The 25,969-nt window shown below is 43.2% G+C and overlaps 1 protein-coding gene and 1 long non-coding RNA gene across 2 annotated transcripts; both read left to right on the top strand.

Annotated features, from left to right (window-relative positions):
- The first annotated feature begins 3,237 nt into the window (after nt 1-3,237).
- LOC147860868 (uncharacterized) lies at nt 3,238-3,671 on the top strand. The gene is made up of 2 exons (XR_015530149.1): nt 3,238-3,396; nt 3,427-3,671. It is a non-coding gene; the product is annotated as an uncharacterized LOC147860868 (long non-coding RNA).
- A 1,382-nt stretch (nt 3,672-5,053) lies between these two features.
- On the top strand, nt 5,054-6,464 carry LOC147860867 (uncharacterized). Its single transcript, XM_087323716.1, has 2 exons — nt 5,054-6,091; nt 6,196-6,464. Exons 1-2 carry the CDS (start codon nt 5,146-5,148, stop codon nt 6,249-6,251), a joined length of 1,002 nt encoding a protein of 333 aa, XP_087179842.1. The 5' UTR covers nt 5,054-5,145; the 3' UTR covers nt 6,252-6,464.
- The last annotated feature ends 19,505 nt before the right edge of the window (nt 6,465-25,969 follow it).

The following is a 25,969-nucleotide window of genomic DNA, read 5'->3' as shown; positions in this document are numbered from 1 at the left end:
GGAACCTGAGTCATTGGAAGTGTTATGGATTCGCCTCCTTCGACTCCATTGTTGATAGGTCGTTGTCCATTCCGTTGCACTTCATACATGTCTCTTTCCATACCTCTTTGTTGTCGATGAGGACATCTTGTTGAGTGTCCCTCCTCTTGACAAGAATAACAAATTACACCTTGATGCCCTCTAGAGCCACCACCATCGGGAATAGTGTTGCGAATTGCTTGGGATTGTTGCAAGTGGGCCATCACTTCATCAAAGCGCCGATTCACCAACGCCATTGTATCTTGTTCACTCTTCACTTGTTCCACTTCTTGAGATATACTTGTTGGGTTTATTGTTGTGGTGGTATACACATTTGGAAACACTTGTCCACCATGCACAATTGAAGATAAGGCTTGAAAGTTGGCACGAGGCATCAAATTTGCACCCAAAGCCGTCATTTGGGGATCCCCCATGGAACTCATCATCTTCACTTGTCGATCATAATCTTGACAAACTTGGAGAAGAGCTTGAAAAGTCGTTGGATCCTTCAAGCTTGCCTCCAAACGGAAATGCATATCAAGGCCCACCTTAAATTGTTCTATCTTAAACCACTCGTCTTCGGTGCCACCACGAAGACGAATCCACGTCGTCCACAATTCTTGGAAATTTCGTTCATACTCTAAAAAACCAAAAGGTGATTCCATCTTTAGTTGAAAAAGCTCCTCCCTTACCTCAGTTGCACTTTTCCATTGAATATATCTTGTACGAAATTGATGCACCAATAATTGATATTCTCCTTGTTCATTTTGCGGAAGAGAGTCATACCAATCTCGAGCACGACCATAGAATGTAGCTACCAACAAGGGCAACTTTTCGTTGTCGGTGATGCGTCCAATAGATATGGCATGATGCTCAAAGCATGCCAAAAAGGCACCAGCATCTTGTGTTCTTTCACCCGAAAATGCAAATTGCATAGCTAAGTTAATGTAATATAGTAACACAATTAAATGATAACTTCTCTTCCTATACGGAAAGGATCGGCCCTCCCTGGAGCGCCAAAATGATAGGGTGTATAAGATAATAGATAGTTATACACTATATGAGGGCTTGACCAAACCGATTAGATGGAGTTGAAAATCATAATATAGCTCTAGGTAATTATGATTAGAGAGTATAACTCAAGAAACTAAGAAAAAAGATAGAGAAAGCGAGCAAGAAATAAGAATGTTCTGATATTTCAACATCAAGAGAATACAAAGGAGACAAACTCCACATTGAACTAAAACCAAAGACCTTCCTCTTCTAAGACACTTCCTCTTCCACAAAGACACTTCTTCCTAACACTCCTCATCCACTCTTTGGCCTTCACTCTTCGCCCCCACTCTTGGCCTTCACTCTTGGCCCCCTCCTCACTAATATCACTTCTTCTTTTATAACCTTCCTCTTCTTATCCACGTTCATGCTATTTTTAGAAGCTTTTTATCTCCCTATTTTTAGCTATGACACATCGACCTTCTAATCGTCATATCTCCCTCATCCGATATCCAAATTAAGCGATTTAAAAAGCTATAGAAAGCTCTTTTTACAAGCTTTCTAATCCATATTTAAACGTGATATTTGGATAAACAACGAGGGAGTTATGACCATTCTATTTTTACTGTTATTTATAGTCTGCGTTTTCTCTTTTTACTTTTCTCTTGGTCTCGTACTTTTACTTTTGACTTCTTCCCTAAGGTCTTAGTTCGTGTTCTTATCCTCAAAAGGTGAATTATCTATACTTTATATTCTCCTAATGTTCAATGGCTTAGATTCTAAAAACACTTTCACAGAGTCTTTTAAAGGCTCTAGAGAGGTGGTATGGGATTCTAGTGTTTATGGGCTTAATGTTGTGTGCTATTTGGTTAAGGATGTGTTGGTGTTTTCCTATTATGGAGACTAGGGGTGGATATTCTGTGGGTGGCATCCAACTAGGGTTAGGTAGTTTGAAGGGGTTGAGAGGAAGTGAAGGTGTTATGGATTTTACTATGAATTACTTGTGTACTAGTAAGAGGTTTCTAGAATTTGGTTCTAGGTTTTTTATTTTGGGATTTGGGGTGTGGAAGGAAGGGAAATAGTTTTTGTTTTCCCCCAAACCACATATATGTGTCTTGGGTGGAGGGGGATCTATTAATTAGGTAGAATAAACGTTTGCTAGGGTGTATGGCGTGTCTAAACTGTTTGTTAACGCGTTTAGCACGCCTAACTAACCGTTTTTTGGTCTACTAGGTTGTGGGTCTCCTAGTGGTTTTGGGGGAGGACAAGGTTTTGATGTATTTTTATAGTGTTTATAGTTTTTATGTGAGGGAGTGTTAGAATAAAAGTTGGGGGTTTTTGTGTTAGGAAGAAAGGGAGTGTTAGAATAAAAGTTGGGGGTTTTTGTGTTAGGAAGAAAGGGGGGGAGGGGTTAGTGTAATATGGAGGATGTGTAGGGGGGAGATGAGTTGAATATGGAGGATGTGTTGGGCGGGAATGATAAGTATAACGAGAGTGATGTGGGCTAATTAAAGGGGTATGGGTAGGGTAAGGATTTGAAAAAAGGTGGGGAAGGGCATTATGAAAATTAGATGATAATGGGGGAGGTGTAGAGTGATAAATGGAAGAAAATTGTGGGGGGTTTGAATGGAATTCTTCAACATCAGGGGGGTGGGTAGAGTAAGAATGAGACAAAAAGGGGGAGGGGGTATCCATGTAATATTTAGAAAGTAAAAAGGGGGTAGGAGGAGGAGGATGGGGGAACGAGTGAGAGAAAGAGGGAGGGAGGGAGGAGGAGGAGGAGGGAGTTGTTTGTACAGAGAGGTTGTGTGGGGGGAGAGAGGAGTGGGGAAGATTAGGGTTACGTAGGTGGGAGACATTGTTTTCTTCATAATACATGTGTGGGGTTGGGAGGAGAGGGGGCATGTATCCATGCCGGGTGCCTTGTGCAGTCCCGTGCATCATGCCATGGAGGGGGGGGTTTTAGATCTATAGGCCGGTTTTCACACACAGTCCGGAGCCTTACATTGGAGGGGGAGAATGGGTATGTATGATGGTTTCCGTTTCCATTTCCATAGATATGGTCGTTACCGGGTCGAAGATGGAGTGGCGGCCATGCTTGTAATTGTGAATGGTACTGGTCGCGTCGGCGTTCGTTGTTAGTGGGTGGCTGGTTCATGTCGAATGTCGGTACTGAAGTATGTGGATGGTGTCCGACGCTGATTGTGGTATAGGGATGTGAGGGAAATTTATTTTGGTTAATAAATGTGATCCTTGGGCCATTAAGGTTGAAAGGGGGGACGAAGTTCTTACTGACTTCGTTTGTGGCTATATTGTAGGTAAATCGGGGGAGGGAGTGATGATTGGTTGGTCGGAGAGGCTTTTGTTGCAAGGGTTTAGGGTTAGGTTTATGGTTGGTGTTATTTTTAGGGTTAGGCTTATGGTTGGTGTTATTTTTAGGGTTGGTAATAGGGTTGGTTTTAAGCTTATGATATGTGTTAGGATGTATCATTTTAGGACCAAATGGTCGGACATGCACATCACTGTTATGTTTAGCACTACTCGTGTTATCGAGAGTTGTAAAGTGTGATGGACTGTTATAATAATCTTCATAGTCATTCTCTTCACTCATCTCTATATCTATTTTTCTAATGTTTAACTTCTCTGATGTATCTGCAATACTTATGTGTGTTTTTTCTAGGAGTTCATTGTTTGTGAGTGATTTTTCTTTATATTTAGTAGCATTTAAATGTATGGCAGTTTCAATTGTGTGATTCATTGCAAAATCATCACATGCTTGTAAAATTTCTATAGCAAAGGTTTGTTACCATAATGCTAAGGTTTCTTTAAAAGTATTACTATTAGTATTAGAAGATATTGATTGCGAATATAAGGGCTCTTGAATGACTTCAACGATCTTACTTATATCTAATATAACTTTATTAGGAAAATCATCCAAGTCTTTAGCATAGCTATGAGCGAGTAAGTCTAGATGTTTAATATAACATCGAGTTAGTTCTTTATTATATTGTTTAGTGATAGTATTAAACTCATTATGCATACTAATATTTAACTCCTTATGTTCTATATTCAAGTTAGGTGGTTTGGTTCTTAAGCTAGGGGTAAGATCGTGTTCATTTAGGTTTAAAATACGAGTATAAGTAGTTTTGGTTTTCTTAGAGCGTCGATAAAGGGATTTAAACTCGGCTATGATTTTAACTTTATAATCAATAAAATGTTTAGAATAAAGAGTGGCATCCGACAAAGTTACCTTGTCTTTATTTGAGTACAAGAGTTTTGGAGATATTAAAGGCGCCCTTGGTCTTTTGCTTGGTCGTTTGTTGGCGCTTCGTCGGATTCGGAGAATACGATGTCTAGTAGGGGAATTTATAGAAGCTCGTAGTATTTTATTGGGTCGTTTGTTGGCGTTATGTGGTTTGATGGGTGTTGGTGTCGCTGATGCTTCCGCCGCAAAGGTCATCACTTTATTAGGAGGCAACTCTTCACTAAATTACCCTCCTACCCTTCCCCCTCACTTTTTCAAAATTACCTTTCTACCCCTCCTCCCACTTTTTCCTATTACCACTCTACTCCTCCCCTAAACACCCCCCCTCATTTCTTATAAACTAAACACCCTACCCCCATACCTTCCCTCTCTCAAAATCTTTTCCTATCCTATTTTATCCACCTTTCTATTTTTGTTTTCCTACCCTCACCCATGTTCTACTTTTTCTTACCCTACCCCTCCCCATCCTCTTCCTAAATCTATAACTTTCCCCCTTTTTTCTTTTTCCTTTTTCCTCTTTCCCCACACTTGTCTCCCTCCCTTACCTCTCTCCAATTTCCTTTCTCTTTCTTACTTTGTCTAGTTTACACATGCATCTCTCTCCTCTCTCTACCCTCTTTCTCTCTCTTACTTTTCTCTCGTTTTCCGACCCTTGATCCTTGTAGATCTACTCACTCCCCTTATTCTACTCATTTCCCTCTCTCTCTCTCTCCTTCCCTCTTTCTCTCTCTCTCCCTCCCTCCCTCCCTCTCTCTCATAAACTAGTTAGGAGTAAATGTCACCTCATCCTCTCTCATAAACTAGTTGAGGTGGTGGGATCTTATGTATACTTGGGAGTCACTTTTAGTGCTCGCTCAGGTAAATTCTCGATGACCCAGGCAGCCAAAGATAGGCTAACGAGAGGATATGCATCCCTCTCACTCTTAGAGAGACAATGCCACCAAGCATACTTTCAAGAGCCACGGACTAAGGGATGGCTTTTCGACTCATTAGTGACCCCGTCCCTCATGTATGCATCAGTAGTATGGGCTCCAGGTCTACCATCTTTCATGTGGACGCAATTGGAGAGACCTTTAGTGGTGATGTTATCACGTCAACTCCGAAGCAAATCGACAGTACCACATGACATTATTAGAGCGGAGTTTAGCCTACCCCCGATGTTAGTAGAAGCACTCTTTCAAGTGGTAGCTTTTATTCATCGGATACATAGTCAACCACAAGATAGGATATCCCGTCGAGCCTTTGAGGCATCCCGATCCTTACATGTGTCTGGAGACACCAACTCTTGGTATAGCATTGTGGTGAGTTGGTTATTTGCAAATGGCATAGACATTAATAACCTACCTCCCCTTAAGTACAACCATGGGACTGATCAAACTTTAATCTCTCGTGAAGATCGTAATAAAGTGATACGCCAAGAAATATGGCAAATCTACACTCGATACAAATGGATCACCCCACGAGAGCCACTCCCATCTAAAATGGTGTACTATAAGGAACACTTCTTGCACTTCTCTAAGTTAGGGTTTATTACACGACCAAGATACCTAGATACTTTCTTATCAAATGCACTAAGGGTGGCCATTGGACAACTTAGGATATCATCTCACCAACTTGAGATTGAGAATGGTCGAGCTAATAGAGTCCCTAGAGAGGAAAGGCTATGTAGGTTATGCCACATAGAGATAGAGGATGAGTATCACTTCACATGCAAGTGCCCAACTTATGCCGAGATACGGGCGGAATACCAAGACATACTAGGACCCTCTCCTACCCTCTCCAAACTATTAGATACCCCGAGTGTAAAGAGACTAGGTAGGTATATCTTAGAGCTAAAACAACATAGGGAGGATAAATTACAAAGTGTTAATCATAACCCTTTTACTACTCATCAACATGTACCTAGTGTAATTTTTCAGGAACATGGGGAGACGATGAATGTGGATACACTTATGCCGCTCGGCCTCTCCCTTGAGGAAGCAGAAATACAAAGAGCAACCAAACGTCCTCGGATGTTGGGCTTCAACACAAGTCAACGTGGAGTAGAAAAGATTAAGAAGATAAGGGAACGTGAGCTACGTCGACTCGAAGCTATGGTTGGGGTACCTCTTACATGGGGACCACGGGCCACATCCACATCATGGCAACCCTTTGACCCCCCGCTTCTCTTCGAGAGACTTGGATGGAAATGAAATTAGGCCTAGTATAGAATCATTCTCATTGTAGAACATGTTTTTTATATAGAACATGTTTGTTGTTTTCTTAGAACTATTTAGCTTAAACTCTATTTTATCTTATTTTTATTTTTACTTTCGATGAATGGGTAAATATCCCATTTTTGTTGTACACCATTTGTCTCATGGGCCAATTTTGGCCTTAGAAGACGTTAATATATCTTTCTTTCTTTCTTTCTTCTTTCTCTCTCTCTCTCTCTCTCTCTCTCTCTCTCCTCTTTCCTCTTTCCTTCCCTTCTCATCATCTCACATATTTTCCTTATTTCCCCCTCAATCTTAACTCCCCTTTTAATATTTCCCCTCCTTTTACATTTCATATCCTAACTCTCTCTTTTCTTATTCCTCCTTAACATTATGACCTCTATTTCCTTATACCAAAACCTCCCCCTTGTCACATTAAAGCTCATAATATCCTTTTCCTTCTTCTCCAAATCTTCCCCTTTCCAAATCATATCCATAAGCACACACCCCCACTCCCTATTGTCATTTCTCTAAACCCTCTCCTAAAACTCCTTATATAAACCTATCCAACCCTAATGGTCATTTTAGCCCTGATGAGCCCCATAGTGGGCGAAACTAGTTTGCTCATGACCATATCCCCATGTAATTTCTTTTCTTTTCTAATCTTAATGATAATTAGTAGTAGCTTTGCTCTTAATCACTCACTCACTCACTCACTCACTCACTCACTCACTCACTCACACACACTCTCTCTTAACATGTTAGTAACATTTGTTTGTCTTTTTAATTAATACTTAATGACTACCCCTCTCTCCCTTTCTCATTATAGTTTTAGATATTTTAGTTATATTTAAGCTTTAATCCTTATAGCAATTTAAGTTATGAAGGTTTAATCTCTCTCTCTCTCATGCTCTCTAAGCCGTGCACTGATGATACACCATTCTCACTCCTTGTCGACGATCGTATGATCAACAAAATAAAGTTGATGTGTTTTGATGTAACGGCCTCCTCGACGACTTATAAAAGGGAGGGGAGAAGAAGAAGATAGGTATCGCGTTTTGGCGAGGACGAAGTGCTGTCGGACTGGGAACCGAGCTCTCTCCTCCTGAACCGTTGCTCTCCACTACGTTTCTGTGTCGGTTGCCTCTGCTGCGTGTGAGCCTGTGTGCTTCCAGCAGAGGCTCCACCGTGCGTTCTCTGTGTTGTTTGTGTGTGTGCGTGGGACCCCCGTTTGGGGTCTGTTGCCGGTTTGCCGGTTGTAATCGTTGTTGACATTGTAATTGAATCTTATGTTCCCGTCTCTCTCCTTGTGTTTCTGTGAATCACTCTCCCTCATCTTTCTCACGCTCCTTGGTTCAGGGCCCTCGCGGTTCCGCCTCATTTCACACGCGAGAGTGTAACAACACGACAACGTTCGCGTTCACAAGTGGAAGGATTGCACATTCCACTTGTAGAATCTTCTTGAAACTATCCAAATATACCCTGTCTACAAAAATTGGATGTACTAGTATCATATGTTCCACAACTTGATTAGAATTTGCAAATATAAAAATACATGATAGGTCTACGAGTGGAGATCATTAGAAATTCAAATAAGTTTGGACGTGTTGATAAGTTAATGTAGGCATAATAAAGTTCAACAATGGCTCAATATGTCACTAATGTGCGACATGGGAAACACTAAGTTAAAGACTTATATTAATTTGGTAAGTTTTACAAAAATATGAGGTGTACTTGTAACCATACTAATAAAATGAGTTATAATTTATACTTTGACCCAGACTCGCATGTATATAATTGTGGACAATGTAGGATAGTGCACTTTAGGATAATGTGATTGGAATAACTAACTTATTAAGGTATTTAATACTTATATTTAATGTTGATCTAATCTATTCCTCAGTTTGTTCGTATGGGATCAAACCATATGTATTTAATTGTAGACAATGTAAGATAGTGAACTTTAGGATACTGTGGTGGAAATAACAAACCTATTAAGGCTTTCATACTTGTATTTAAAATTGATCTAATCTATTCCTTAGGTGATTCACACGGGATCAAACTCCGAACGAAAATGCTAGTGGAACTACAAGCGTATAAAAACATGCGGATAACGCTAGTGGAACCATTATCAACACACTACACAATCTAAGCAGCAATGGAAGAGAAACATAATCGTTTTAACAATAGAAGACAAAGATCCATAATAACAACATGGACAGTCATAGCAACAATTCTACGACCATGTTATGTTAAGGTAAAGTTTGACCAAAATCAGCCTCAATTTAAACTAATTCATGTTTCTCCATAAATTTGGTAGTCTACAATGCACGTGGTGAAACCAATGTCATAAGTCTACTAACCAAGTATATAAAAATAAAATTGAAACATATAGAAGATTATAAAGAATAGAATCCACCAAGTAAAACCCAAAATTTGTATTAATAATGTGAATTCCAAACAATACATTTTGCGTTTTAAAAAGAGTCTATTACATAGCAAGCAAATCGTCAATGTCATTTTCTTCGTCATCCTGTATAGAACTCTCTTCGGCTATATGTGCATTGGCTTCCCCTATTAGTCGAGCCAACGAAATATCTTCTATAAGCTCATCATCAAGCTCTATTAGCTCCCCCGATTCCCCGGCTAACGGAGGAATAGGCTCTCGCGAAGTAGGTTGAAACCTTTCGGTATCAGCGAGGTTCTTTGCACCGACCTCCTCGTCCTGGTCTGGGCACTCCCACAAAGCCTTAATCCTCATGTTTATAAATATAACTTGCTCCTCGTCCTTCTCCAATGCAACTATGTTTCTAAAGAGCTTCAATGCACATGTAGACGTTGTCCTTGTGAAGAAATTAACATGAAGAATTACTTTTCAAACAAAAAAGATTCAGTTTTGGTTATCTCAAGATCGTTAACCTAGTTCGAGGAATACCTGTGCCAGAAAAGAGGTCTAATATCCAATCTCCTTCGACAGAAAACATCTCGATCAAGCGCATCATAAATCGTTGAGGTTTTTGGTATGGGTTGACAAGTCCCCATTTTGTCGTGGTGACATATCGCAATTTCCGTGTCACTGCTGGAAATACCAACAGATTTGAACCTCCCACTTCATTAGAATGCTCCTCTATTCTTTGTTTCTTAATTTCATTGAAGTAGCCAACCATAATGTATTCAATAGCATTTACGAACTGAAAGGTTGGCCCTCTATTTACATTGGTTTTTATCCTATAACAAATATTACATCGAGTTAAGAATAGATTGAACAATCTTAAGAAAGGCAATATAGTGAATGAGACATATAAATAATCCTTACCATGCAAGGTTCTCGATGCCATGGCAACGAGATCTCAAAGCTTGAGCTACCGAGTACCCTTGGTTCATACTATGAAAGGCAACTATTCTCCACAAGGATGCAATCGTTAGCTCAGCAAAATCCTTGACCATCTTCTCTAATTGTTTAAACCTAAACGGTTCATCGTCGTATGATGACCCTGCCATTTGAAATCCGTATGGAATATCTGCAATCATTAGCGTATATTCCTTCTTTGGCACTTTTTGGATCATGTCAATGACATCGACGCAAACCACATTGTAGTAAAGATCTCTCATAATATCCTTTTTGTGGCTAATTTTTTTGAAGGAGCCATCTTCCTCAATTTCATATGCCTTGACTAACCAACGATCCTTTTCTTTTCTGGCTCTCTCGAGATGTGCAAGGAAGGATGTCGGGAAATCGTGTATATCCTTAACTTCTCCTTGTTTCTTGCCACGACACGGTTTCTAATAGAAGCAATAAGACATCAAGTATTATTACACAACCTCTACATATGAGGAAAGCTTAATGAAAAACCACCAATACTAACCCAATCCTTGAATGCAATAAAATACTCAGATAACGCCTTATATGAAGACGTTAGAGGATAATCCTTGGTCACTTGTTCCCACGTTATACATCCAAGTTGTTTCATCATAACTTCTTGGATCTTCATGTACACCTTATGACTGTGAAATTAGAAAACGAGATTAGAACTTTCAATTGCACCATATTGAATTCAATATCATTATTTGAAATACTTACTTATTGAACTCAGTGACCATTTCTTCAAGGCTTAAATCTTTGGCCACAACCCTTGACAAAATAGACACAAGAAGCTGCTCGTCCTTAATACCTTGCATCGCTCTCCATAGAGACAACTTCATGTCATCAACCGCTTCTTCAATTGTCAAATCAATTTTCTTGGCCGCTTGTGACTTTAATTCTAGTTTAGGGTCTACCTTACATTTCTTTTGTCGTTGACCCTTGACCTCCTTATTTTCCCACATTGAGAAGATTTGATCTTGTAGGTCCCATACTTCTCCATCTCTAAAGGCAAGTTGAAACCAGGACTCATATTTCTGAAGACCATCGGACTTAACATTATTATCCACCACAATGCCGACTTCATGCAAGCATTGACGTCATAGGCCTGGATGTAGCTTCACACCGAACTTTTGTTTGATGTCCAAATACTCGTGGTGAAAGAACCTTATACGCTCAATCGATGACATTTTCTGCCTATAGTCATTATCGTTATTGTGGTCCCATGCTAACAGCTTTGCCTCTTCAGTTGTGAGGCCCACGTAAATTTTGCACTCAGCATACTTGAAGAAGAAAGTCGTTGGATGTTCTCTCACAAATTGCCAACGTGCCTCCGCCGAATGCGATCCACCAATTGTAAAGTAATTGTATTGATCATGCTTTCTTATGTCGAAATCTTCAATGGTTTCACATTCTTCAGGATCTACCATAACAATGAAAGGCACAATGGTAGCATGTGGATTAATTTTCATTTTCTTCTTCTTTTTTTGAACATGCATTTGGTGTGGCTCTCTGATCTCAAGTGGTCTTCATCCTGGTTTTTCATCTATAGGGGGCTGATGGATGTGTGTTACAAGCAAATTAAACACTTGCCCTTTTCTGACCAGTTTACGTTGCATTAACTCTCTTCGAATCTTATTCTGCTCGGATGACAACACACCCGATGCTCCTGGCGTCCCCTTAGTGTCATCATCTTCATTTGAGCTTGATGAGTCGGAGTCCGACATTTTAGTGGTCTTCTTTTTTGCTGGTCTTGATTGCACTTTAGATGCCCTTTTCGGGTCCTTCATGGGGGAGGGCAAGGGCTCCCTTAGAGTTACATGGCCTTGTATGTAAGGCCTCACGGTGACAATAAGGTTTTGTAAGCTTTCTAGATCTTTTTTAAAAGATTCCGACCCACAAGATTCCTTTATTAGTAGATCTTCAGAAAGGTACACTTTACGTACTCCCTTAGAGCACTCAATCATTACAAGTATGTTGGCTGAATCTGAATCTTCGTAGTCAAATATTAGAATACGGCCATACATAAATGCGGTTTCATTTTCAAGCTGATCGTTGCCCTTCTTCTTTGCTGTATACAACACGACTTTTTTCTTGGAGTCGACGTATTGCATACACCATTCCTTGTCTGTTAGGTCACGGTCAAGAAGGTTCTCACCACTAGTAGCTGCTAACATTTTCTTTTGGCTGACCTCATTGGATGGTTGACATTTTGTCTCCTCGTTGAAGAGAAGCTTTTTTCCTCTCTTCATGTTCTCAGGAACTATTAGGGTCTGGGTCTCAATTGGAGAGCCATGTATCCAGAGCTTTATCTTCTTCACAGGTCAGTTCGACAAGTTCTCAAACGACCTATTTAAGAAAGGACATGCGAAAACATAAGTTAGGTGGTCACGTAGATTAAGGTTTTTTAATAAAATATACATAATTAGACAAAGACTAAAACTAGCAAGCGATTTGTGGTAAACTATAAATATCAATAATGTATTGAGTGAACATGATAGTCCTTTATTCGGAAAATCCATTCTAGTAAGGGCTATTCAACTTCGAAGATTATATATCTTAATAAGTATACAAGGTTATATATCATCTTGAAGGGTAGGTATGGCTTATATTGATTCAATATCCTTATTGTAGAGAATTTGCATATGATAGACTTAAATTTGGTATGATAAAGGTAATTCGTAGGTTAGGTCATAAAACTTTTTAAGTAAGGCCCCTAGTTGTTACAAAATATGGCAAATGTCACTAAAAAAGTCTGATTTTGACAGAAAGTTTGGTATCTTTTCACACATATACTAAATTGTTCCCCCAAAGACACAATATTCCTATTTAAATTTTACGCCGTATCGAGTTCCTATATAAAGTTAGTGTTTATACCGGAACTCGATATAGGGTATTGAGTTACACATACTTTACACAAGAACTCAATACGACATATCGAGTTCCTATGCAAAACATAAACTTTAAATAGTAACTCGATACGGCGTATCGAGTTCCTTTATAAAACACATACTTTACACAGGAACTCGATATGGCGTATCGAGTTCCTGTATAAAACACAAACTTTTTATAGGAACTCGATACGTCGTATCAAGTTCCTGTATGAAACAAGAACTTTATACAAGAACTCGATACGCCGTATCAAGTTCCTGTATAAAACACGGACTTTATACAGGAACTCGATACGCCGTATCAAGTTCCTGTATAAAACACGGACTTTATACAGGAACTCGATACGGCGTGTCGAGTTCTTGAGTACTAAAACATATTTACAAAAATGTCCAGAGTGTCAAACGCTTACCTAGAGTCTTGGCGTTTGATTTTCTTTGAAGACATGGTGGACGTTGTCGATGCTTAGGGGGAGATCTCAGTTTGGTGCTTCGTGCTCTGTGTGCTTTGTTTGCTCTGTGTGCTCTTGTGCTCTTGTGCTTTGTTCTGTGCGTTGTTGTGCCTTTCGGCGCCAGATTGTTGTGTGAGTCGGGTGGGAACCACTGGGGTTTTGGACTAGGAGGAGGAAAAATTTGAGACAAGTTTATAGTTATGGATAGATTATTAGAAAGAGAGATAGAAACTTGTGAATCCCACAAGTATAATGTATTAGATTAATCAATATTTAGAATCCTAATTACAATTTATCATAGATTGGAAGCGAGAGATATGGAAACCTTCGTGAATCCCCCGAATATAATTTATTAATTATAGGTGTTTTAGGAAATATATCCAATTTCCCAAATATTTCACACCCCCCCCATTACATTGTGCTCCCCATCCTTATGTAGTGATGAGGGAGTCTTAGCAATCCATGCTTTTTCTTCTCTAACTATAGACTCCATGCTTTTCCTATAGATAGACTATATGCTTTATCTAAAGTGATCATGCTTTTTCTAACTTGTGCGTTTTTTATCAACTATAGCGTTCATGCACGCTAGATGTGCATGCGTAGCTTTTTCTTTTAGCATGCGTTTTCTTTTAACTAAAGTTTATCCTAGGTGAACTAACCTTTCTATGTGGAACATCTACTTTTTAACACTAATGAAATGCTAGTGCAATGGCAAGACATTACATTATTAACATGGAGGTGCAAGGTTTGAATCTTGCCCTATGCATGTAATGCTTATTTTGATATTTTCTTCTTTTCTTTTTTTCATATTTATTCAATCGGTTATTTTATATTATTTTCACGTAGTGTACGAAATACACTACAACAACGTGTGCTTCGTGTGATTGAAATATGAGGAGGTCTTCCTATTTATAGGGATTAACCACAATGGTTAAAGTAACCACAATCACTTTAACCAGGGTTGGCAACCTTAAGGTTAGTTAGTTAGTAACCACAATAACTTTAACCAAAGTTACTTTATTTAGTACCTAATCATGAGTGTACCAATCACTCTCTAATAAAGCATCAATGATTAAATACTCAAACTAACATATTAATGATTATTTTATAGTCAAACTAACATACAATGACTTTGAAGGTCATGAAGGAAGCAATGATAGATGTTCATGAATGAACCAATGATTGAATACTCAAAGCAACATTTTTATGACTCTTAAATGCTTTATAGTAAAGATGTGGCCATGATTGAACCAATGATTTGAAAAGTCTTATATTTAAAATGGTGGGCATGAATGAACCAATGACCGAGAAGTTCTATATTAAATATGGGTGCCATTAATTAAGCAATGATTTTAACTTTAAATCAACATATATGTGGCTTGGTAATGATTGTAATTATATTTTACTTGATTTAACTTTATACAAACTAGTTTAAGTAATATGTTGAATACAATTATTATATTAAAAATAATATCTTTATTTATTGTATTAATATAATATTAAATAATATAGACATTATATTGAGGGAGCTTCTGTTTAGAGAGGAGTTTATGTTTAGAGAGGAGCTTATCAGTTTTTTATGTTAGCCTAAGCACATAACTTAAAGAGCTCTATGTGGACCTTAAGCCATGAGTGAAGACTCACAGTTCTCGATTGAAGAATATTGTTTGTCATTAGACTCTTCATTTTCTACTGAAGAGTATTGTCTGTCGACAGACTCACCATTTTCTATCGAGGAATATTGTCTGTCGACAGACTCACCATTTTCTATCGAAGAATATTGTCTGAGGTCATCTTCACCCACAACACATGTGAAGAGTTCTCTATTGAAGAATACGATATTAATAAAGATACGGAGAATGAAGGTAGTGCCAATCAAACATCAAATATCATGGGCGATGGTCACAACAAAGAATTGGATAGTAACAAGGTGACACCAACTTCTATGCAAGAAGAGAAATCTGGAAGCCCTATGCATATTAGAAGAATCCCACAAAGAATTCGTTTGGCTAGATTTAACTTGGTGACATCAGATAAGCAAATTGGATTTGATGTCAAAAAAATATGTTATGTGTTAACCGTTTCTGGGGGAAACACCTTCGATGAGCCCACAAGCTATTGGTATCAAGGGGTTGTGTTACGTGGAAGCCTCTTCTACACTGAGAAGACGTTATGGGAACGAGGAGCGTACACGGGCTACAACCCGTTAGACATAGATGTAGCTCGGTTTACGAGTATGGGGAGAATACACACATGAAGGAACAATAAGAGCGAGCCTTATATTAAATGAGAAAGCTCACAATGATTACAATACACGGCTCTCGGCCGGAAACAGTTTGTGCAGAGCTCAGTGCTACGATATTAACCTTGCTAAATAATCTAGATATCCCCCCTTCGAGGTATGTAGATCTTGGTTTATATAGTTCTCTTCTTTAGACAGAGCTGAGCCATCGGCTGATTGTGAGGGCTAAAAACTCGACTTATTCTAGTTCTACCTATTTCCTCACCTACTTTTCAACCTACCGGCGAGTTTACATATTATGTATTTATATTTCTGGCCTATGGACAACACCTGGCACGCCTGTGGGACAGGACTTTGTCCGTCGGACCCACGATTGACAATGTGGAGGGATAACCACGGATTTTGCAAAAACGAAAAAGTTTACAAAAGTTACCCATTTATACAAGGGGCTTGTGGGTTTGTTTTAATCCTCTTCTAATATGCCGAGGATATCCTCGGGGGCGTGGGGTTGGTGATGGGTGTTTTGCTGCCGAGTCGGGGATGGCTGTGTCTTAGCGTGTGCCGCCCTCTGTTGGTTTCGATTCAGGCAGGGTCGTGGTCGTAGTTTGTGGCTCGGTTGTGATGTGGGGATCTGTAGGGGCGGGTTCCTCCTATCTGGCTTCCGTGGTGGGTGGCTCGGGTTCGTGCTCATCGGTCGTGGGTGCTCTGTTAGTCACAGTAGCTAGGCGTTCCTCCTCGTAAGCTTCAGCTTCTAAACGGAACATCATTTGATCGTCGTTGAATTCCTCTAGAAGTTGCTCGATGGTCGCGGCGTGGGATGCTGCTAAGGTATGATATTCCTCAGTCAAGTCTTCACGGAGGGTTTGGATGTTGGTGTCATCCATCTTGTAAAACCCTCGGCCCTCCTTCCTTCAGTTCTCGGCATCCGCGCGTAATATGTGTAGTTCAGCGGCTTGGGCTGACCATTCCTGCCATACATGATCGAGCGTTTCCTCAATCTTCTTGGTGAATTGCTGGCGATACTTGTTGATCATGATCTTTATTTTAGTATCGTCCATGCCGATGCTAGCTCGGTGAACTTCCACTTCCTCCCTTGCGGCCTTGGCATCTTCTTGGCATTTGCGGACGAGGAGCGCTAGAGTAGTTTGGTTATCTTTTGCTTTTGCGATTACGAGCGAGATTGTTTTTGCTCGTAATGTTTGGTGAGCTGAGTTACAGTTTCGTCAATTTCCTATCTCCAAGCGTCCCGTTGTCGTTCCCTGGCGGCAATGTCCTCTGTTTGCAACTGGTGATAAGCATCGGAAATTTTCGCCCTTTGCAATATCAATACTTCTTCCAACACTATTAAGAAAGAATCCTTAGTTCAACTTCCCGCCAAATATAATCCTTTTGCCGATGTATTTGACAAGTTAAAAGCCGGTACTCTTCCTCATCATCGTCCCTATGATTGTCCCATCGATTTACAACTAGGAAAAGAGCCACCGTGGGGACCGATTTACAACTTTTCACCAACCGAGTTGGAAGTCCTTCTAGCCTACATAGAGGAGAATTTGGCAAGCGGGTTTATTCGTCATTCAAAATCTTCGGCCGGTGCACCCATTTTCTTTGTCAAGAAGAAAGATGGATCCCTTTGTCTCTTCGTTGATTACCGCAGCTTGAATAAGGTCACCATCAGGAATAGGTATGCACTTCCCCTTATATCAAGTCTTTTAGAACGTGTAAATGGTGCCACGTTTTTACAAAAATCGACTTATGAGCAGCATATAACCTCGTGTGGATCCGACCGGGACACGAATGGAAGACTGTTGTCATGTGGTTTTTCACACACGATATGAAAACTAGTAAAATAATTATTTAAGTAGAACGTGTAAATGGTGCCATGTTGTTTACAAAAATCGACTTATGAGCAGCATATAACCTCGTGTGGATCCGACTAGGACACGAATGGAAGACTGTTGTCATGTGGTTTTTCACACACGATATGAAAACTAGTAAAATAATTACTTAAGTAGAACATGTAAATGGTGCCACGTTTTTTACAAAAATCGACTTATGAGCAGCATATAACCTCGTGTGGATCCGACCGGGACACGAATGGAAGACTGTTGTCATGTGGTTTTTCATATAAATAGATGTCTTCAAGAGCTTCATAGTGTATTTTACTACGCATGAAATGGATAAACAAGTATCAAGTTATGTGAGTGTAAAGTTTTCGAATGTGGACGTTTTCGGAGTACACGTCGGATGGACGCGTCTGTGCGGACGAGCACACGGATGCCTACACGGCGCGGTCGGGACGCGTGCATGCGTACACTGCAGCGCGGTTGGGACTTTTCCGCGCAGATGCGTACACGACACGATCGGGACATGCGTATGCGTGGATGTGTACACTACACGGTTGGGACTTTTGCGCACGGACGCGTCTACAGTTTGGTTGCGACGCACGTACGGATTGCACACGGGCTAAACTTTATGGATGATTGGGTCATTTGGCCAAATTATACGAACGGTCGCATGCAACTAAAACCCAAGGCCATGCAACTAAAAGTAAAAGGCATGCATCTAAAAATGGAAGCACGCAACTAAGAATAGAGGCTATGCAACTAAAAGTGGGCATGCAAAGTAACATTGGGGAGGGGGATCAACAAAGAGCTGGAGATATGTCCCATTTTCTTCCCTCCTAGTTTTTTTTTCTTCCTTCTTCTTCCCTTTCGAATTCGAGAAACAAATAATCTCACATATTGATATCAAATTCCTAGCTTTGTTTTACTTGATCTTTCTTGTCAAAAATTATCTCTGGTATTCATATCAGACCACTCCTTGCATGGTTGTTGGCTCCTTTCTTTGAAAAATTAATCTCTCATTTCCATACCCAACCCATTGTAACACGATTCTAAAATTATAAAGAATCGATTTTCTTTGCAATAAACTAATGATTTGTCTCTCCCACTTGTCTTATGCTTAAAACTTGCTTGTGTTGTACGTGTTGCACTAAATCCTTCTAGTCCAGAACCCGGACGGTTCCGTCTCACGATCCGCACATAGTGACGGATTTTCACGACATAATTAAGCGGTGAACCCGACGTGAAAGAGGCGGTAGGGAGGATATCAAGTGGAACGATGGCTTCCACAAGCGGAACTCAAGGAGAGGAATTAATGAAAGGCATGTTGCCGGTAGTGGAATACATGCTGAAGGTGAGAGATCGAGAAGCTTTAATTGACAAAGCTGTTGATCGTACGATCGAGATAGTTGGATGATTTCGTGGCAAGAACATCACGGATTTTCTTGCTACCTATCAGAACGAGATGCAACAAAGGGACGTCAATAATCTCAAACAAATTTCTAGCTTCAAATGTGTGGTGGAACCAGGGATCCACGAGCGCATCATGGAGATCCAAAACGAGTGTTGAGAGACAAGCTCAACATCGGCCAGATCGGCTGAAGAAGCCGAGGACCGGATCGGTTGGGACCGATCAGTTAGGTCGAGTGTGTAAACCGGGAGGCCGTTAGGAAAGATATTCCGTGAGGAATATATTTGGGAGTTAGTGTAGGAGCTCTTAAAGAGCATTGAAGTACGGTCAGTACTTCAGTCAGTCCTTCGAGGACTTGTATAAAAGTGTTCATGGAACACACATATGTATAGAGCGTTGTATCGAGATTGAGTGTTGTTGAATATAGTTCTTGTATTTTCTCTCTCACTCTCTCTGTCTCTCCCGCGTATACTGCGTAAGCTCAAGCTCTCCATTAAACCTGAGTTTTCTTCCTTCTGTTCGGTCTTCATACTTGCTTCCGCATGTTACTTTTTACATGGTATCAGAGCGCAAGGGTTGAGAACCTCTTTGCAGCCGACACAGCTTGACGAAGAAGAACAAGAAGAACGATGGATAGAGGCATGGCGAGCTCACTTCCAATAGAGAAGCTCGACAGAACCAACTACGCGTCTTGGTCCTACAAGATGCACCAGTACCTGCTCGGGCACAGCTATTGGAGTTATGTCGAAGGAGCTAATGACGCGGCACCCGAATCGACACACAGAGACTTCCCGTTGTGGGAGCAATCGGCGAGCAGGGTATTATACTGCTTCGCGTCGTGTGTGGGCGAGCAGTTGTTGAGCTATGTTCGGGATGCAAAGACGCCGAAGGGTGCGTGGGAAAATTTGAAGAAGATTTTCGCCGCGAGCACCAGATCCAGGAAGCTTCAGCCCCGAGAGGAGTTGAGCAACCTACGACAACGCGACTTGTCGGTGGCAGACTATACCTCGAAGATCAAGGATATCTTTGACTCCCTCGCCTCCATAGAGGTGAACATCAAGGAGAGCGAGATGGTCCAGATCTGTCTCAGAGGTTTGGCGTCGAAGTTCGGAGCGTTCCGAACGGCTGTGTGTACCCGGGAGAATACGCCATTCTTTTTCGATTTACAGTCAATGCTCCTGGTAGAGGAGAACCACGCGGGTGCGTCTACAAGCACGCACACCGATAGTAGAATGCTGTACACGGGGGGAGATAGGCCCCGTGGACGAGGCGAGTCGGCGCGCAATGGAGGTGGCTGACGAAATCAAGGAAGAAGGCACCGAAGTGATGCCGACAGCAACTCCGGACCCTCCGGAAATAGGGGGAGTCGAAGCGATGAGGACTGGCAAGGGAAGGCCATCGCGGAGTGCTAGTACTGTGGCAAGAAAGGCCATAGGGAAAGTGAGTGCTGGAAGAAGCGCGCCGATTCGGAGAGAACCGGTTCCGGAAACGGCTCCAGACATACCAACAAGGGAAATCGGCAGCGATCGCACTACACCGAAGACTCCGGGAGAGCCGGAGAAGGGTCTGCCTTCGTGACGAGACACGAAGCAAACTCAATGAAACAGACCACCCCGAGATCAGACGAGGTGTGGTATGTAGACTCCGGCGCGTTAAAGCACATGACGAGCCATAAGGAGTGGTTCTCGTACCTTGGAAAACTGATACAACCTGGAGTAGTCGCAACTGGAGACGACACTCCGCATCCGATCGCGAATGTCGGAGAAGTTCCCCTTAGCCATGTTGGGCAGAAAGGGAAACTCATGACCGTGCTGCACGTTCCGACAATCACGAAGAACTTGGTCTCGGTCGGACAGATCGTCGACCAAGGGATGGAGGTTCGGTTTACACACCTCGGGTGCTTCATTGAGGAAGAAGGCCGTGTGATTGTGCAAGGGCGCAGAGACGGGAGGATGTTCATCCTCGACTCCACTAACGGCGGCACCGCAATGTTCGCGAAGGGAAGAAAAACCGAGTCGGACATCTACTTGTGGCACAAGCGGATAGGCCACGTCAACTACCAGCAGCTTCAAGATCTGCAATCGAAACAGGTAGTGTTCGGATTGCCCAAATTTAGTGGCCGAAAGGCACAAATTTGTGAAGCCTGCCAGCTCGGGAAGCAACACCGACTTCCTTTCCCCAACGAGCAAAACCGGAGCCGGAACAAGCTCGACCTTATACACTCCGATGTGTGGGGGCCGGCACAAAACGTTAGTCTTGGCGGGAGCTAATATTTCGTCTCCTTCATTGACGACCACACGCGGCACACATGGATCTACCTCATTGAGAGGAAGAGCGAAGTCTTCGACTGTTTCCGGGACCTCAAAGGGTTCGTGGAAACGGAAACGGGACGAAAGATCAAGTGCCTGCGGTCGGATGGCAGGAAAGAGTACTTTTCTGGTGAATTCAACAGTTATCTACAACAAATGGGAATTCAGCGCGAATTCAGTTGTAGATACACGCCAGAGCAGAACGGCGTGGCCGAGAGGAAGAATCGGTCAGTTGTGGAAGCGGCACGGGCAATGTTGGAGGAGAACAGCTTGCCCAAGTTCTACTGGGCCGAGGCGGTAAGAACCGCGGTATACATCCAGAACCGGATCGGAGACAAAGTGTCGGCGCACGAGTTGTACTTCGGAACGAAGCCGAACTTGCGACACTTGAGGGTGTTCGGTAGCATTGCGTATGTGCATGTACCGAAGGAGAAAAGGAGGAAGCTGGACGCAAAGGTCGAGAAATGCATCTTGGTCGGTTACTCGGACGAGTAGAAGGGTTATAAGTGCTATAACCCTCACACCAAACAAGCGCGTGTTAGCCGCGACGTTGTGTTTGACGAGTCCGCGTCCTGGTACCAGCCCCCGACTCCGAACCCCGGCTCCAATCCGAGCTCTAACGATGAGGTTAGCGAGGCCGAGATGCCTCCGGATGAGCCCGAAATCGAGACCCGCGAAGAGAGTCCGATTTCACTCCGTTTAAATGGACCGATTAGATGACTGAGTCGGTATGACCAGTCCAATGAAGAGCCGGCGAGTAGTGGAGACTCGGCCGTGCATTCCCCGCGCAGGAAGCCGAGGAGATGGCTTACGCGCAAAGAGAAAGGGAAGAAAAAGGTGTCGGATTCCGGCACGGATAGGAACGAGTCAGAACGACGCGAGTCCGACTCCGAGGGAACCGGTGACGGGTCTTTAAAGGTGAAGACCGCATCGACCGAGAAGGCCTTGACATCGGCTAATGTGAGATTACGCCGATCTACCCGCCAGAAGAACCCTGTTTTGCGGTTCGGATACAACGAGTACATGGCGCATCATTATGCGTACATGACCCCTGTAGCGGAAGTGCGTGAGCCGGAGAGCTACACAGAAGCGGCTAAAGACGCGAATTGGCGTGCCGCGATGGAGGAAGAGATGCACGCATTGGCGGAGAACGAGACCTGGGACCTGGTTGACGCACCAAGAGGGGTAAAACCGATCGGGTGTAGGTGGGTGTACAAGGTCAAGTATAACACCGATGGCATGGTCAACCGGTACAAAGCTCGGCTAGTTGCAAAGGGATACGCGCAAAAACACGGCATCGACTACGATGAGACGTTTGCGCCGGTCACGAAAATGATGACCGTCCGTGTTTTGTTCGCAGTAGCTGCGGTGAAGGGGTGGCACTTACATCAGATGGATGTAAAGAATGCGTTCCTGCAAGGTGACCTTGAGGAACAGGTGTACATGGTACAACCCCCCGATTTTCACTCCGGAACGAACTCCTCGGCAGTATGCCGACTGAAGAAGTCCCTTTACGGACTGAAGCAAGCCTCGTGTGCCTGGAACGCGAAGATCACGCAACAACTGCGTCGGATGGGCTTCGTCACGTCAAAATCGGACTCTTCCCTGTTCATCCGGAAAGGTCGACTCGGACCGGTTAGTATTTTACTATGTGTTGATGACTTGGTCATCACCGGCACCGACCTACGTGAAATTGACCGCGTGAAGTTCCAGCTTGCGGCATCGTTCGACATGAAGGATCTAGGGGACCTTCATTTCTTCCTCGGGATCGAAGTGATCTGTACCTCCAAAGGCATATTGATCAACCAACGTCACTACGTGCTGAGTATGCTCTTCAAATTCGGGATGGCCGACTGTAAGTCAGTCTCGACTCCTCTAGACAGAACCGTCAAGCTTCGACCCGATACGGGAAAGGTATGCGACCCGACGAGGTTCCGACAAATTGTCGAAAGCCTCATATACTTGACCATCACCCGACCCGACCTTAGTTATCCGGTCGGAGTGATCAGTCAGTTCATGGCGTGACCTACCGAGGAGCACCTTCAGTGTGCGCAACGCATGCTTCGGTATGTCAACGACACTAAGGACCGGGGACTGCTATATCGGACCACTGCAGCCGCGCAGTTAGTCGGCTACACCGATGCTGATTGGGCTGGCAACGCCGCCGATCGCCGATCCACGTCCGGATATGCGTTTTCCCTCGGGAGTGCCGCGATCGCGTGGAGCAGTAAGAAGCAGCCGACAGTTGCACTGTCGAGCACTGAAGCTGAGTACCAAGGAGCGGCTATCGTGACATGTGAAGCCATATGGTTGAAGTGGCTACTTAGGGACCTGCAAGAGGAGGTGTCAGATCCGACGACGATCTACTGAGACAACCTCAGCAACATCCAGCTCGCGAAAAACCCTGTTTTCCACGCACGGACCAAGCACATTGAGGTGCACTACCATTTCGTCCGTGAGCGTGTCCTTTCCGGTGAAGTCGAACTTCAGTACTTGTCGACGGATCGGCAGATTGCCGACATCTTCACTAAGCCTCTTGGTCTAGACAAGTTACGGCAATTCTCCGGTGCGCTCGGATTGCGTCACCTCGACGTGCCAAACTTGAGGGGGAGAACAGTCCCGAACGACCAAGCAAGGCAGTAGGAAAGGAGCGGAGACCGCGACACCGAGTCGGTTGTCGAGTTCGACTTCGGATCGGCTGAAGAAGCCGAGGGTGGACCCGCGGAAAAGTCCGGAAGCGGACAGAAGGGGAGCAGCCGAAGGAGAGAGCCGAAGCCAACCACGCATGGGGAAGATGACGCCACCGAGGGCGAGAAGACCGAAGACGAGTTGGAGACAGCCAACTCGGACGAGAGCGAAAACCGATCGGAGGTAGCCGAGTTGGTTCGGATGTTTGATTTAGATACACTGAATCAACTGAGGCCCAAGCGGAAGAAAAGGCAGCAGGAGAAGCGTCAACACCCCAACAGCAGAAGAGCTGATAAGGGCCACATGAGCAGACAAGCTGACCGAAAGGGTTGAAGCGCGCGGAGTCGAACAGGTCGAGGAGCGCGAGCGAGGCATGAAGCCAGGAGGAACCGGAGCTGTGAGCCTAAAGATCCCGAAGAGCCTGAAGTTGAGCTTGAGGGGGAGTGTTGAGAGACAAGCTCAACATCGGCCGGATCGGCTGAAGAAGCCGAGGACCGGATCGGTTGGGACCGATCGGTTAGGCCAAGTGCGTAAACCGGGAGGCCGTTAGGAAAGATATTCCTTGAGGAATATATTTGGGAGTTAGTGTAGGAGCTCTTAAAGAGCATTGAAGTACGGTCAGTACTTCGGTCAGTCCTTTGAGGACTTGTATAAAAGTGTTCATGGAACACACATATGTATAGAGCGTTGTATCGAGATTGAGTGTTGTTGTTGAATATAGTTCTTGTATTTTCTCTCTCTCACTCTTTCTGTCTCTCCCGCGTATACTGCGTAAGCTCAAGCTCTCCATTAAACCTGAGTTTTCTTCCTTCTATTCGGTCTTCATACTTGCTTCCGCACGTTACTTTTTACAACGAGCATGCAACTTGGGCAGAGTTCGAAAAGGGGCTTCTCGCTGAATACATGCTTGAAGACGCATCACGGATGACTCGACATACACTAATGTCTTGGATCGAGAAGAAAGGGAAGAATATATGTGCGTCTGTAGTATATGCTGAATTTGACCAGAAGTATAACCGACTTCCGAGTGTTGATCAACGAGTTCTCGATGGAGATAAAGTCCTACTATTCCTGAAGGTAGTGGATGCGAAAGATCCGCGTGAATTGGGTAACTTTTTGGAGGATGAAACTGTTAGGAGACAGGTCCCTCCAGATGGGAAGGGAGAAGAACAGTGCTGATGAACAAACTCGGCCGAGGCCGAAACCGTATGAGGAGTACCCGGCTACGGAGAACCGGATGGTGCAGACCCGGCGAGGAGTGCTCACCGGATGAAGAGACATATTCGTAAATATGTTTTCTGAGAGTCCATCGTGGCTATATTTGTAAATAGCCGAAAAGTCATATTAGTATAAATACTAACATTCTAGCATAGTGATAGTTTGCAGCCTGTGGGCTGCCGTGGTTTTTCCCTAGTTTGGGTTTTCCACGTAAACATCCTGTGTACTCTTCTCCTCTTTGTGTCATGCGTTTCATTTCACATTTTCTGTGTATGATTTTAAGCTTGGTTGTGGCCGAGCATTGCGCATAAGGAACCTTGAGTTCCGTCAGAAACACAACCAAATGGCTTCGTAGCAGACTGGGCGGCGGTGAAGAAGTCTTGTAGCCGTCGTGATAAGTGTTGACAATGGCAAGCGGAAACTGATATGGAGAATCCACAATCGTGGAGGTGGAAGGCGTCTATGATGATCGAGCCTAGCAAGTCAATCAACAATTTCGACAAGAAAGTGATGGAAGAATCCATAATCGAAGAGCTCTCCAAGAAGTTTGAAGCGGTATCGTTGGCCAACTTAGGTCGACGCGGGCCCAAGGGAAAAGAAGTGTATAGATGTGTGTGGTGCAACAGCTTCAAGCACTTGCGAAGGGAGTGCACTGACTTGCAAGACGCGATTCGCAAGAATGTCGTCTATTTGGATGACAACATGATTCACTCGAGTGAGACCCAAAAGCCACTACGAGTGAACTTCGGAAGAGGCGGGCTGAAAAAGATCATGGAAGAGGAAGATTCAAGGCATGTGGAAGCCATGCACTATGCCGCATCGGCGGGAATACGAGTCGGAAGAGAGAATCTAAAGACGATCAAGCCGGGAGTTGGGTTTTGGCCAACAGTATTCGAGTGTGGAAAGAAAGGCAAAATCAATTTGGAGGATCTCAAACATGCTGATCGGAATGTGCGACGAGTTATTGGATGGTGGGATCCAGTCGACGATAACACAAGCTTTGCGGAGGTTGTGAGTGACAACTATGAAGCTCTTGTTGAAGAGAAGAGGAAAATAACCGGTGAAGAAGATGGCACATCAAAGCATCA

Source organism: Azolla caroliniana, unplaced genomic scaffold (assembly GCF_043228905.1).
Source record: "Azolla caroliniana isolate FFs.n. ecotype wild unplaced genomic scaffold, voAzoCaro1.0.p SCAF_8, whole genome shotgun sequence".
In the NCBI taxonomy this organism is placed as follows: domain Eukaryota; kingdom Viridiplantae; phylum Streptophyta; class Polypodiopsida; order Salviniales; family Salviniaceae; genus Azolla; species Azolla caroliniana.
This window is presented reverse-complemented; position numbering and strand designations above follow the sequence as displayed.

What these genes read in the sequence shown, in the direction of transcription:
- LOC147860867 (XM_087323716.1), top strand. Translation starts at nt 5,146, where the DNA reads ATGACCCAGGCAGCCAAAGATAGGCTAACGAGAGGATATGCATCCCTC. An exon ending in CCCGAGTGTAAAGAGACTAG is followed by an intron (nt 6,092 to 6,195) that starts GTAGGTATATCT and finishes GTAATTTTTCAG; the next exon opens with GAACATGGGGAGACGATGAA.